This window comes from Podarcis filfolensis (assembly GCF_964270895.1).
Source record: "Podarcis filfolensis genome assembly, chromosome: 4".
NCBI lineage: Eukaryota > Metazoa > Chordata > Lepidosauria > Squamata > Lacertidae > Podarcis > Podarcis filfolensis.
The window spans coordinates 51,339,333-51,354,605 of record NC_139607.1 but is presented as its reverse complement, the minus strand read 5'-3'; the positions used below and the strand labels follow the sequence as shown (position 1 = coordinate 51,354,605).

At 40.9% G+C, this 15,273-nt stretch overlaps 1 protein-coding gene and 1 long non-coding RNA gene across 4 annotated transcripts in view; one reads left to right on the top strand and one right to left on the bottom strand.

The window, feature by feature from the left end:
- The window catches only part of LOC310760414, a 234,572-nt gene that overhangs the window by 24,438 nt on the left and 194,861 nt on the right, over nucleotides 1-15,273 (top strand). The window lies entirely within an intron of this gene.
- The window catches only part of KCNJ6 (potassium inwardly rectifying channel subfamily J member 6), a 102,233-nt gene that overhangs the window by 16,222 nt on the left and 70,738 nt on the right, over nucleotides 1-15,273 (bottom strand). For all 3 annotated transcript variants that reach the window (XM_083608793.1, XM_083608794.1, XM_083608795.1), the window contains one exon: nucleotides 4,848-5,765. In XM_083608793.1, the coding sequence (XP_083464919.1) occupies nucleotides 4,848-5,765 (918 nt within the window). The remainder of the gene's footprint in view (nucleotides 1-4,847; nucleotides 5,766-15,273) is intronic.

Here is a 15,273-nt window from a genome sequence, read left to right as displayed (position 1 = left end):
AATACCCTGATACTTAAATCAGTGGAAAATTCTGCTGCTCTGGATATATTGTAGAAGTTTTTCTTCTTCTTTCTATTTCTAATTCAGATGCTTTCACCAGAATATCTGTATTTATGACCTTCATATTTGGTAGCAAAATTAACTTGTCTTTAAGTTCCTTGGTGGAAGAGAAAGATAAGTTGCTGTTTTTCTTGCTGCCGCTGTTGTTAAGCCATTTATATCACAGTATTAGGAATCAATAGCTATGCTATTTGGCATGTCACAAAGTTGAAATAAACACTGCCAGTTCTTCAAATTCTAAAGAACGCTGAATGTTGAAGTAACAGGATCCACAAAAAGACATACCTCAAACAGTGATAATACAGGATCAGATCTGAAGCATGAGGGCCGCAAGCCTAAGTACTGGTTTAGAATTCAGGGATGAGAAGCTAGTGTCCCTCCAGATGTTGTTGGACTCCAGCTCCCATCAGCCCCAGCAAGCATAGCTATTAGTCAGGGGACGATGGGAGTTGTAGTCCAACAATCTCTGCCAAGCCACAAGTTTTTTCATCCACACTTTATGTTTTTAAGACTGCTATTCATTGTACCCAGTCATAATAATGGTGTTCTTTACATCTAATTCCATGAAAAATAATAATGTGATAAGTCAGGTCTGTCAAAGATTTTATAGTTTAGTTAGAATAGATCTGATGGAAAAGTTGGGTGCCAGGATGGGCAATTATTAGTGGGGAGAGGTATCATAAGATTTGCATTACATTTCTGTGCAGAAAAAAGGTGAACTTACTCCTGGTACAGAATATTTGTATACTGTGAGACTCTACTTTCCCTTTTTAAAAAGAGCAGGTTTCTCGTTTTTATTGGCAGGAAAATAGGCACAGTATGGGGAACCTCCCAAATTTGTGGGAATTTCAGTATCCATTGGGAAGGGTTTCAGTGCTCTACATAGCTTCTTGCTCCCCACTCTATAATTCTATGATTCTATGATCTAGCTAAGAGTTCCTGCATTGCAGGGGGTTGAACTAGATGACCCTCAGGGGGTCGTTATGCAAATGTGAAATTGTGCTTAACTGCATACAGATTATAGAATTTGAGTTACCTTGATGTAAAACTTATGGCTTTTTAAAGCACAGAGGACACATAGCTCTGATGGTAGAGAACAACTGAAGTCATTCATTAGCACACTGTTAAAGGGACAATAATCCATCAGTCAACAGGGAGATAGTTAAAAGTCGAGCCAGCTTTGTAAGGTGGCAATCTATTTGATGGCCTCATTTGGTATCTAAATAACGGTCTGTGTGCACAGTTTACTGCTTTCCAAACACATTTTCCACAGCTGGTGAGCATGCTTTTTATGTAACCACAAACCCTTCTACAAACATTACGCTCGAGCTGTTCATCTGTCAGAAACATAAATGAAATTTCAAACAGATTTAGATGATTAGCTATAAAGAAATTACTTTTATACAGTTTTTTTAAAAAAGAGTACGGACATAGTACGGAAAGCAGGGTGGAAAGAGTGTCCATAACCCCCTGTGGCTACACATGGTTCAAATTCTCACATGTGGAACCACAACGAAACTTGATTGCTTTAGTTGGTGGATGGCAGGCACACACATCAGCTTCCAGTTCCGTTGCTGATGACAAAAACTACACTCTTGGATTACTTGATTGAGCTGATTTGGTTACAAGCAACACACAACTCTGAACTTGATTGGGCTGATTTGGTTACAAGCAACACACAAGTTTGAACATGCTAAGCAGTCCTCTCACTGAAGCCATGTGTGCCTGGGAGCTAAGCCATGGTCTGACTTAGCATTATGTCTGAACTCATGGTTTGTCTCATTCTAACTAAACCATGAGCTGTGAAGCCTTGGTTACAGCTTGTGGCTTGTTTGGAATGAGACAAACCATGAACCCCAAACTATGACTGAGCTCCTGGTAGCATGGCAACAACAGGAGTGGGAAAGGAACAAAGTGGCCAGGATTGTCCCACTGTGCACCAGCAGTGCATGCTCGCTCATTCATGCTAAGCCAAAGTTTGGCTTCCAATTATATTCAAGGTAGACTACTCTCTAATAAAGTCTGCCAAACCTTACTGAACCAGACAGTTAGGAGGATAGACTATCCAGCTGAACTATCCAGCTGAACCTCTCTGTGGGGTTGCCAGTCCAAAAGATAAATGTGTTCTTTTCAAGTTTGCATTTTTATTGTTTTGAAAAATGGAACTATTTGTAAGTAGTACCAGCAGGGCCTGGAAGACTGCCTTCCTTTGACAGACAGACAGACAGACAGAGAAGCAGACAACTGTAGTAAGATTCCACTTCACAGGATAACTTGTGAAGGTGTTGGGGTTGGGTTGTTAGTCTGCTTAATCTGCTTTAATTGTGCATGATTTAAATGGATAGGACATCTTGCTGTAAACTTGATTATTATTCACGCCTTCCCAGTTTTATTATAGGTCTTATGTTATGTAAGTCATCAAAGAATTATTTCCAATTCATCATTATAGTTCATGGTAATCACCATCAACAATTCTGAGCTACAGATTTAGGATTGTATTTTATTTCTTGTTGCCAATGTTCTCAAAGCAACATGGATTTGCAATATGCCTATCTTGACTGGTCACCTGTGCCTTTGCCTTGACATTTAGCAGGGTTTGTTTGTGGCTGCCTTTCCTTTTACTGTGCACACACCTGGTTTGTGCCATTATTCTCCTGCACTCTGCCTTGATGAATTTTTGATGAAACGCACTTCTGGGTTCCCAATGCCTATTAATGTCTTTTATTTGGAGAGAACAGTTTGCAGTGGCCCTGGCTGTGCCTCCTGTTTTTGCAGTGTCAGATCCATCAGTCTATTCAGACCAGCCTCTCCCTATATGACTTTGGTCACTTGGTTTTCTTTCTTGTTTGTGAATGCGCCTGTTTCTCTGACATAATCAGTAGGCTGTATGGCTCATCAAATTGAGTTTCCCTAGGGGGTAAAGTTAGCCTAGTTCTTCCTGAAGATGGCAGTTGTGATTCTGTAACAACAACAATAGTAATAATAGTAATAGAGTGGTACCTCGGGTTAAGTACTTAATTCGTTCCGGAGGTCCGTACTTAACCTGAAACTGTTCTTAACCTGAAGCACCACTTTAGCTAATGGGGCCTCCTGCTGCTGCCACGCCGCCGGAGCACGATTTCTGTCCTCATCCTGAAGCAAAGTTCTAAAACCTGAAGCACTATTTCTGGATTAGCGGAGTCTGTAACCTGAAGTGTATGTAACCTGAAGCGTATGTAACCCGAGGTACCACTGTAGTAGTAGTAGTAGTAGTAGTAGTAGTAGTAATAATAATAATAATAATAATAATAATAATAATAATAATAATAGAAGAAGAAGAAGCATTCTCATTGTTTTGGCACCCGTGTGTTTTCTTAATGCCATGAAATGGAAGCATGACATGAACTACATGTGGTGGCTGTCTGGGGAGCAAGAGAAGGGCTATGGCTTAGAAATCTGCTCTGGGCTTTCAGTCAGCATCCCCCACTGCAACTGTGGTTTCTGTTCCTACGGGGCCAAGACTCGAAAGGAGCCATCAGGCCATACAGTCCATCTACCTGCTGGCCCATCTCCAAGGATCAGCCTATGGAATCCAAAGCACAGGGTGCCACAGTTTGAGGGCATGTACATGGAAGACTGTCTTGCAGAAGAATATGAATATATGAATTTTCCATCTAGCCCAGAACCATTTGCTACTCTGAGTGGTAGCAGCTATCTGAGACTTCACTTTGAGGCGCCCGCCCTGTGGAAAGTCCTCCCATCAGATTTCAATGAAATAAACAACTATCTGACTTTTAGAAGACAACTGAAGGCAGCTCTGTTTAGGGAAGTTTTTAATGTTTGATGTTTTTATCTATTATTATTATTATTATTATTATTATTATTATTATTATTATTATTATTGGAACCGCCCGGAGTGGCTGGGGAAACCCAGCCAGATGGGCAGAGTATAAATATTATTTATTATTATTATTATTATTATTATTATTATTATTATTATTACCTTTACAATCATTTTAAACAAACAAAAAAGCCCCCTTCTCAGGCATACTATTGGAAATATTTCATCTTTGACATGCTGGAAACTGGATCTGGGATCTACTATTTAGGGATTTCCATATGTGTTTGGGGGGCTAGCTAAATGTGGAAATGTCCGAAAATGTGATTCTCTCTTTGAACCAAGATTAAACCAAATGTGAATATTGAATTGACCTGAGCTTGCAATTAACCAGAGCATGCTTTGGATTCTAAACTTAATAATGCAGAGTCTATAGCAAAAGAGTATCTGATTCCTGTGATGAAGTGAAGTTAAAGCAATGCTTTTCTTTTCCTGGCAGAATGAACCACCAGGTGGGCATCAGCAAATAATTTAGCACAACAGTTCTCAAAGAAAGCTAATTTGCTGCCCTGAATCTCACCTAGAATTTTCCTCACCGGGCAATGAGTCAGAGCATCAAACAGTGATGGGTGGATTGCAGGTCTTGGGGAAGAAAGAAGCAACTTTTTTCTCTCCCCCACCACACACTCCATTTACTTTGGAACTTCAAAAAGATCCAGTGCCCTCTAAACCCTACTCTGAGTTGCTGTTTTTCTTGCTTCCATCATCACCTTTCAAGAATGAATATTCCAAACTGAACCTTTTGCTCAACCTACATTTTTTTGGAGGCCGGAAGACACTCACTGGGAAAAAACTGGAGAAGATTAGCATCTTGTATTTTCTCTCTGATTATATCTTACCTCTTTCATAATGCTTATGCACCTTTAAAAAATAACATGTTATGAAAAAGTTGAACCTGAGAAAACATTACCTGTTGCTTCCACCATTCCTTCTAGGATGACCACAATTTCTAATTCCTCTTTGGGCAGTTGAGCTTTGGAAATCTCCCAGAATGGACTCTGTTGATTTATTTCATGGCTGATGATCAGCGGTGAAACCAAAAACAGACGATCATCCCCTGTATAATAACCTACATTAATATCTGTCTGGTTGAGTGGTATAAATTCCCCCTCCTTTGTCTGTTTTGACTTGATCAACTTGGCTCGTATTGACGCTTCCACAATGTGTGAATTTCTAAGGTCCCCAACACGGAACATCAGACACAGCTTTCCGTCTCGCATGGAAATTACGGCATTGGTAGAAAACACCAAGGTTTCCGCCCTCTTCTTGGGCTGGGATATTTTCACAAACATGCAGCCAACCATGAAAGCATTGACTATAGATCCTAAAACAGACTGAACTAAAAGCAGGATAATTCCTTCAGGACATTTGTCTGTGATGACCCGAAAACCATACCCAATGGTGGTTTCTGTCTCTATGGAGAATAAAAAGGCGGAAACAAACCCATTGAGGTTACTGACACATGGGGTCCATTTCTTGTCCCCTATATGCTCCAAATCTCCTCGGATGTAAGCAATTAGCCACCAGATGAATCCAAAGAAAAGCCACGTCACAGTATAAACCATGACAAAAATAAAAAGGTTGAATCTCCATTTGAGGTCAACCAAGGTTGTGAAGATGTCAGTCAGGTAACGATAAGTCTCTCTCACATTTCCGTGGTGGACGTTGCATTTTCCATCTTTCCTAACATACCTCTGGATTTTCCTCTTGGTACATTCTTTTAAGTGCTTTGGCAGATCTTCCCTGGCTTGTTTGGGCAACTTAGGCGGATGGATTGTAACAGGGCTCTCCACGTCCTGCTCCATTGAGTCTCCTTCCAGCACATTAGCTGACAGGAAAGAAAAAAGAGAGCATAAATACTGATGTGCATACATAAACTTGATTAATCAGCACCTTGATATTCACAATACCCCATGCATGAAACAACCAAAGCTTTTGTCACTGATAACTAAGGATCCTTCTATGCATCCATTTAATTGTGCATTCAAGATGATTTGTGCTCATTATAGCATCAGGGCGGTTATACTTGAACCCACTTTCCATACTGTTTGCACCTGCAAAAGTTATGAGGTGGCCTTATTACTTTCTTTTCAGTCAGTGACTTCCTGCTGAAATCCTGTCTGAAATTGTGTTAGCCCTTTTTTTTATTGCACCTACATTACAGACGGCCAAAAAAATTAATAAACATGCTTACCACCTACATATATGGGAATCGCTTCTTTCTCCCATTTCCTTATTCTGTTTTCCATACTCAATCATATATATGATGTCAGTTTCTTCATGAATGCATCCTATGTACAGGCATTCATACAGTGGTACCTCGGTTTACGAACTTAATCCGTTCTGGAAGTCTGTTCTTAAACCGAAACCATTCTTAAACTGAGGCACGCTTTCCCTAATGAGGCCTCCCACCGCCAGTGCCCTTCCACCGTTTGGATTCTGTTCTAAGTCTGAGGTAAAGTTCGCAAACCGGGACACTACTTCAGGTTTTGTAGAGTTCATAAACTGAATTGTTCTTAAACAGGACTGTTCTTAAACCGAGGTAGCACTGTATATATAAACATACCTAGTCCTCATAAATTCCACGTGGGTTGGTAAACCTGAAATGTGCCACTCCAGGGTAGAAGTGAAAAGCTCACAAACACTAATTACTGAAATAGGCATGGAGGTCTGGTAGGTAGGGTATCACTTTTATGGCCAATAAAGAATTTTGCGGTTGTGCAGCCAAGCCTTTTCTGCTGCCATGATTGAGCTCCACAATGCCAAGCTCCTAGGAACACAGCCCTTGAGACTTGAGCCCACTAATGTTCCTTTTTCCTCCCAGATTACTCTGGAGACTTCTCACCGTTCAACAGGCATTGGTATTGGATAGGGAACAAATAGGTTTCTTTTTCTCCTCCAACTTCTGTGAAAAATTTCGTTGGTGTGTGGGAGATAAAAAAAGGAACCCATTCCCTTCTCATCATGGTATGTGATGCCTGGTCACTTACTGTTCCCCCCCCCTCTCCGACTTACTAGACAGTGAGAAAGGAATAGTTGGATCTCTTTTTTAAAATTCTTCCCAAAATGTTTTATAAAGGTTGCCAGGCATGCTGGCTCAAGTGTGTACGGCAACCTCTGCAAAAACATTTGGGAAAGGGAAAAGAGGAAGCCATTCATTCCTTTCCAGCTCCCTGGTCCAGCCTTTCACCCTGTCACCTGGTACTGGTGGTGACAACCTCCACAATGTCAAAAAAAACCCCAACCTAAGTTAAAACTAAGTAGGAATGCTGCACATGGGGCACTCTGGGAAAATGAAGATGGAAGGCAGAGCTGTCTGAAGTGCATCAGCTCTGTACGAAGATTTTAAAAAATAAAGAAAAGATGTTCCGGCAACTGCTGGTGTGGCCCAGTCATGTTGGTTCCTTTTGGACTGTAGGGCCAGGTCCTGTGTGCTGGTAGTCTGGCTCTAAAAGTGCTGCTGCTTCAGATTTCAGCAGCAGCCTTTTTAAAATCTCTCTTTTAAAATAGATAAAACATGGATGCATCATACAGGTTTGAAAGGACAGAAAAAACATAAAAGGTGTGTTTGTTCTGTAGTAAACATATGAAATATCAGTACTCTGTTCTCTACACCATGTTGGATACTAAGCGGACAGATGTCTGAATGTTGTTTTACTTTTGAGACTTTGGTTTCTTTGTAGTAGACTTGTTAAAACGTCTAGATGGAGGCAAACTACTTCCAAAAGAACACACTCTCGGCTTTCCATTGTCTCAGAACTTTTCTAGCTATCAAGCATGTACTTCCTTTCCCAATCAGTTGTTTATTTCAAAGTAAGGTCTAACACCTCAGAATGCAGTAATATTTCTGTGTTTGGGTCTATCAACTTATAGGACACTTTCAAAAAAATCTGCCTATTTCATGAGGGGCTATTAGGATTGGCAAAGCAGCTCCGAGGGTTCACCCACAATTCCTCCTGTCCCTTAATTTCTCACCATGGGTCCAAGAGGTTTTCCCCCCCATCCTGCCGCTAATGTTTACTGCTGAACTGGAACAAATGTAAATTGGGTATTTTTTTTGGCAGACTGATGTTTGTTCCAATTCAGCAGTAAGCATTGGGTCTTCCTGGGGAAAGGAGTGGGACAAAACCAAAAAACAAATAACTATCAGATCCATGCCTAGAAATCAGGGGGAAACAGGATAAATCATGGGACAAACAGAAGTGCCCTTACAGTGAGGTCTTTACTACATTTGGTAACAAAGCTGCCTCCCTGGATTACTCCACATTGGATAATGAAATGGAATAATGAATGCACATCTCTGTCTTTCCCCAATATAACAAAATAGCAGGGCATGGGGATTAAAATGTGGAGCTATAATGGCTCTGAATTAACTCAGGAATTTATCTGTTATGTCTGTACCACCTCCTGTTGCAGGTCCCCCAATTACATTTCCTGCTACATAATTTCTATCTAAAATTGTATGAAGCTTATCAGAATAGGTACTGCATACTAAAAACACAAGAATGACCAGCTTCTAAAGCAGAACTACTAATCCTGTATTAGATTTCTGAAGAGATCAATTCCCCAAGATGCTTCACTAACTCAAAGCTTTCTCTCCCTTAGTTTCTACCTTAAAAAAATAAAAAATAAAATCCTTCTAGTTTTCTCTCTGGTAGGGATGGGAGCAAAATTCAATTCTTTTTTGCATCTAACCAAATTCACATTTTTTTTTGGGGGGGGAACAACCCCCCCAAACGGCCTTTCTTCAGAAGTCACAGTCTGGTGAAACGGAAAGCTCTTCCACTGCCTTACTAGCGCAGTCAGCAGGCATAGTGTGCCCTAAGGTAGTATATTCACTTCCTATGTGACCAGTATGGAAGCCAATGGGGCATGCAGAGCAGGGATGGTTCACTCTGCTCTATCAGCCTGATGCCCAGAGCAGGGATGGAGAGGGAAGGGGCTTTGGGAGAGTGCAGGAGGCCAGATGTCCGAGGCACCTAGTGGGACACATCCCCCCCCCCAATTATGAGGAGCTAGAATCAGGAAACAAAGGTATCTTGAGCTGTTTCCTAGCATCCCCCTTGAGAAAAGCTCCTTAAAAAGAAAAAGAAAATCTCTTCTGCGCTCCTTCTAACAACATAGTCCAGGAGTATTTCCTCCATCGCCAATCAGTGGTTACTCTGACGCAGCAAGATGGGCTTCCAGATGCACGACCTATTAGCAATGTGGTGCCTCTTGACAGTTCCCCAGGGCAGTCTCAGATCCCAAAGGCACACGCTAGCTTTGTAGGAGTTCCTCAGCTGGGCTTGTATTAGGGTGGTGCACCTGTTACAGGTGGGTTTAGAGCTATGCACAAGTCCAAACTTGTCAACTTTAGTGAATGCAGAAAGGAGTTTTTAAAAAGAAGCAGAAGCAGATGTAACAATCTTCTGAAACGTTTGGGCTTTGACACCTCTGACTACATAGCTTTTAATTTTGCTCTTTGTGGTTAGTTTAGTGAGGATGATTATGCTGAAATTCCTTCGCAGTTCCACCCACTACTAGCACACCCCTCCTAGTCAGGCCTTAGTGATATGTAAAGAGACATTTTTTGATTCAATGTATCTATCCTTATCAGTCCATTTCAGCCCAATCTCTCTGATGAGACTGAGGATGACTAGAAATGAGACAAATAATTAAGGGGGACGAGGATCTACAGGGGGTCTAAATCTGTAGACTGCAGTTTTGCTAGGGAATTACCTTTGAATTTTTGAACTGAATGCTCCAGAGACAAAATTAGGGTATTGCTGAAGCCTACTTTGTAAGATGTAATGTTTGCTTTAGAACTGGTATTTCCAAGGCTAATTTGCAGCATTAGTATGGTAGATTTAATTTGGGAATGTCAAATATGAATCCTTGCCACACTGTGTGAAAAGCAGTGTGTGTGTGTGTGTGTGTGTGTGAGTGGGAGTGTTTTTATAAGTGGCCATTAATTATGTGAAACTCCATAACGAGTGAATGTGCAAAGAGTATGATTTTTTCAGTTGGATTTGCCCCTCATCCACCGAAGCAGGACTGGGAATGAATGGGAGAAAGAGAAAATGATGAATAATAGCAATTCCCAGGTGGATTTGCAACCAAAGTCCTCACTTTGCAGCAAAGCAATCGGCACATTAACTTTGTCCCCATGTCAACCTGAGAAATCCCCATCACAATAGGTCATAAGCAGAGACAGGTGTTTTTGTAGAACAATAGCTCCAGGTGATTTTTAGCACGTGGTCCAAGCCACATGATGATATCATGATTTCTTTAAATCCCACCTTTTCAAGGTGGCTCACAAAAATTAAAACAAATACAAATAAAACACACATAGTTAAAAACATACAAAAGATTATTGTGTAAAAGTAATTAAACTAACTATGGAATTAAAACAATGTGAAAAATCTATCTACTGAAATGCAGGTAATACTACCACTTCTAGTACCAATGCTGAGGACGTGGTGGAGCTCTGTCGCTCACTTGATGCTCTGGTTGCTCATGCTGATGCTGCTTCCCAGGAAGTAGAAGGGAGGGGTGAGGCTGTTGCAGAGCTGCAAAAGCACTAGCAGTAGCAGCACATTGACTCTGCCAGTGGGTTTTCGCCACACCCACCTTGCTACTGCCTCACACCTCCCCCTTTACGGCCTGGTAACCAGCAGTGACACAACTGACTGGAGGCCAGGTGAGTGATACCACCCCACTAGGCCACCTGCTACAAAGTGATTGAATGCCATAGGATAACCTGCCTCAAGCTTTTAAAGGTCACTTGTTTGGGGTTGATGTCTCCTGGACAGCAGTTGAACCAAACCAGTTAAGCAGCCTCACGTTGTCTGCGCTCCAGACAATCAGCGCAGCCAGTTAAGAAGATCTCTTTCTCCTCTGGGTCTCTCCTTCAAAATTAACTTGGGCCAAATCCATAAATGAGTGACCCATGAGCTCTATATCTGTAGTTTGCCAGCAAAACAATTACAAAAATTAAGGTTTCAAGGTAATAATCTTACATGGCCCTCTCTTTCAATCTCGTGATAGCTGAGGACCCGCCAATTAAGTTATTTATTTATTTATAACCTACTCTTATCCTGCATTTTGGCATAAAGCACCAAATATTGTATGTATTTATTTTAAAGTTTTAATTACTGGCTTGTTAACTCACCATTTAGCAAATGGATTGGCTTATGATGTTCCATCTCATTTCAGCTGCTTCAGCTTTGAGAAATGGGGAAGGTGAGGCTCATGGTAGAGTCTCTGCTTTGCTTGCAAAAGATGCCAGGTTTGGTCTCTGGCATCTCTTGATGGAGCTGGGAAAGACTTTGAAGTCTGAAGGCAGTTTGGGTAGCCAGTCTCTGCCAGTTTGTATAAACATTACTGAGCTGGATAGTATAAAGCAGCTTCTTATGTTCCTGTAATGAATATTGTACATTTTATGGAAATAGGAGTTTAATGCTTACTGTCTCATGTGGAAGCCAGTTTTACTCCCTTTAAAAAAACACCTGATAACAGTGCTTAAATATTTAACCTTCCAATTATTTTCAGTCTAATTTGGTGGACTTGATTTGTACCAGATCAAAGCACACCTAAATCCAAGACTCCTAGATGTATTCTGTTTAATGAATCGTGCGCTAATGAATGATATCACTTTTAATCACTAGCAGGCTGAAGAGATGTTCTCATTTTTCACTCATTTGAGTTATAAAAATGGATAAACACAAAATATGTCTATTAGGGATTTAGTCCTATTTTATCATAGCAATGATTTGCTAACCTAGTCTTGTGGACTTGTGCAGAAAAAGAAAATAGGAATCAACAACATATCAAAGTGGTGAAATTATCCATAGATAAGATTATCTGAACTTTAATAATCTTCTGTACTGCATGGGAAATGTTATCCAGACTATCCACAAAGCTTTGGATCAACAATATATAGGAATCCATATTTTCACAAAAAATATGTAAAATGAACTAGACACGGGTGAACATAAAAACTGTCCTCTTGGATCAAACAACAAATGCTTATCTAGTTCTCTGTTCTGTCCCTGCAGTGACCAGCTAGATGTCCCCAGAAAACTCATAAGAGGGTCCAGTACTAGGTACTGCACTTTAAGAAGGTTATTAACAAACTGGAACATCTCCAGAGAAGGGTGTCAAAGGCATCAAAAAGCTTGGAGATCAAGTCCTATGAAGAACTAGGTATGTTTATCCTGGAGAAGAAGAGATGACAAAGAGGCAATATAATAACCATCTTCAGGTATCTGAAATGTGACAGAAATTTGTTTTCTGTTGCTCCAGGGGAAGCTCAACTGGGATCCAATCTTAACAAATGAAAAACAACAACAAGCACAAAACCCCACAATCAAGTCACAGAATCCTTACCCACAAGTTTATTTTGACAACAATTGCTTTGTGATTCAGCATCAGCATTTACATCCAGTTTGGGGGGAAGCGACTATTTGCTGCTAATGAATCTCATTCTCAGGAGCACAGCAAAATGCTCATTGGTCTCAGCTGGATATGAGAAGAAGGCAGATATGCCTTGTGCTTCTTTAAAGTCAGTCTAGGAAGTTGCTGGGCTGAGTGGAGAACCATGCCTACCAACTGGATTTGTTTAATAAGAACAATACCAATTATCTCTCAGTGTGTAAAGGTTGCTAATGCATATTGCATATGTCTACAGGAGCTTATCTGCTTTCTGTGTACAATGAGAAGTAAGAGAAAGTGGTGTGCATTTATTATTTCCCCAGCGTTCTAAAGATGTGGGGAAAGCAAACTCTTTTTTTCAAGTCTGAAATACATTTATCTTTGGAAGGATGCTGTTGTGTTTGTTTGTTTCTTGCTATGAAAATCAGTAGAGAAATAAAATATAATTTACAGTATTATGATCCGCTATGAATGCATAAGCAGTAATGCAACAGCCAAGCTACGTGTTCAGCAACCCCATGCTTCTACTTGGATTGTACCATTTATATGCAGGTGGAACCTCAGCTCTGAATACTTGTTCAGGAAAATCCTCCACATAGAAATGGAGCTCATTAGGAAGAAAGCTAGGTTAGAATTCATCTTCTTGACACGCCAGCAGGACATTGGCATGACATTTTGGCCATGGAAGAGTAACTCAAGGGATACAGCTTCCTATCAGCATTTTGAACTGATGTAGTCTAAAGAGAACTGTTCCATGGGGATTTTCTGAATTTGCACTTACTTATCCTCTCTTAATAAGGAAAAGTAAATATCAGTCCTTCCCTTCTCCCTTTTATTGTCACAACTACTCTCTGAAGTAGGTTAAGCTGAGAGACTGTGACTGGCCCAAGCCCATCTAATGAGCTTCATGGCTGAGTAGGGATCTGCATTCTGGTCTGTAAGCCCTAGTCCAACTTTCCAGAGGTCACCAACCCAGTGCCTGTCAGCATCATGACACCTGCAAAGGCCTTTGTTGATACCCGCAGGCAGGAGCCCCAGACTCTGAGTGTACATTTTTTAAAAAGTACCGGTAAGTTGTTATCCCTCCTACAAATAAAGTTACAAAGCAAAATGTGTAGGTAGCTTTCTAAGTAATTTCTGTGAAATGAGCCAGCCTGGCTACTTCTGCCTGTCAGTGTTTTTAGCCAGTGATTATTGAAGTCAGAGCTGTGATGGATAAGTGAGTTGTTTTGACACCAAGTGATAGGGTTTCAATTGCTGCTGTTTTCCCTGCCCCTTTCAAAGCACCTTTCATGGTCTATTTTTTAATGTTTGGTGTTTTACTAAGTTTTATATATGCTGTAAGCTGCCCAGAGTGACTGGGGAAACCCAGACAGGTGGGTGGGGTGTACAGTGATACCTCGGGTTAAGTACTTAATTCGTTCCGGAGGTCCATACTTAACCGGAAACTGTTCTTAACCTGAAGCACCACTTTAGCTAATGGGGCCTCCTGCTGCTGCCGTGCCGCCGGAGCACGATTTCTGTTCTCATCCTGAAGCAAAGTTCTTAACCTGAAGCACTATTTCTGGGTTAGCGGAGTCTGTAACCTGAAGCATATGTAACCTGAGGTACCACTGTAAACATAAAACAATAACAACAACAACTTCAACAGGTTATCTTTTCTCATAAAGAAAAACAGTTATAGTGAGGGGGGAAGTTTACCAAGATGGTATTTTCTATAATGTGTTATGCAGTGTTATTTTTCTAGAAAAAGAGGTGCAGGCAGAGCACATGAGAGGTGCTGGGACTGAGTTCTGGTGAGTTCCAGCTTAAAAAAAGCTCTAATGTTACACCATGCCCCTGATGGCAGCCATTTTGTGTTATGCCACACCCTATGACACCCATTTTGTGGCTAGAATCCCCCCTCAGAAGTCAAAATGTGCCCCCTGGTCCTAAAAGGATGGCAACCCCTAACTAACCACTTCACCACACTAGCAGGCTTAGCGTAAAAATAGCCCAGGGAGACAAAAGGAGCCAAGCAGTTATAATATGTGCCCAAACTAAAAGGGCCCATCTCTTGGTTTTTCTAAAAATAGTCCCTTTCCCCTGGGAGCGAATCATCTTTTTCACACACAGGAGAACTGGGTGAACTGATATATTTGGGAATCATCTTCATTTCATATTGATGCATGGTTTTTAAAAAACCTGCTTAGCCAATACATCTTAAGAGATATCTAGTGCAGCTCAGCAGGGGCACAAATAATTCAAAGCTTCCACAGCTTTATGAATTCTAGATAGGAAATACTAGTTTTACTTTTTAAAAGTTTCTCAGTACTTTGCTTGGGGTCAAGGGACTTGCAAAAAATATATGTGCTGTTTAAATTTGAAGGAACAATGTGTCCAGATTCCCATCCCCAACTGAAGGTGTATAAATGTAGAACCTGGTGTTTGCAGTGAGGTTCAGAAAATAGTACATATTTATGTTTTTCTTGCATTTCTTTTCACCTTTGCCCCACTTATTCTCCAGATATTAAGTATCAATCTACATGTTCAGCTAATTTATTCTTAGCTGAAGTTATGGTGGCCTTTCCGGCTGGTAATCTGGTGCTACAATCCCAAGAAAATGCAATCTGCCACCAGTCTTTGCCTTCTGAAAGACAAAGAGAGAGGGCAGGAAGATAGAGCAGATGGTGTTCTCAGCAAAATGTCATTTGGCACACCTTGGTTGCAGTGTGTGTGTGTGTGTGTGTGTGTGTGTGAGAGAGAGAGAGAGAGAGAGAGAGAGAGCTCTGCAAACAACATCTGGCAAGCCATTAATAGAACAGCTGACTGTGATAAATTTCTATTAGCTGCAACTGACTTTAGCATTACATGGTTGACCGGATATTGGGCAATCAAACTCTCAATCTCATTCACATGGAAATTTCAGACAAGTTCATGTT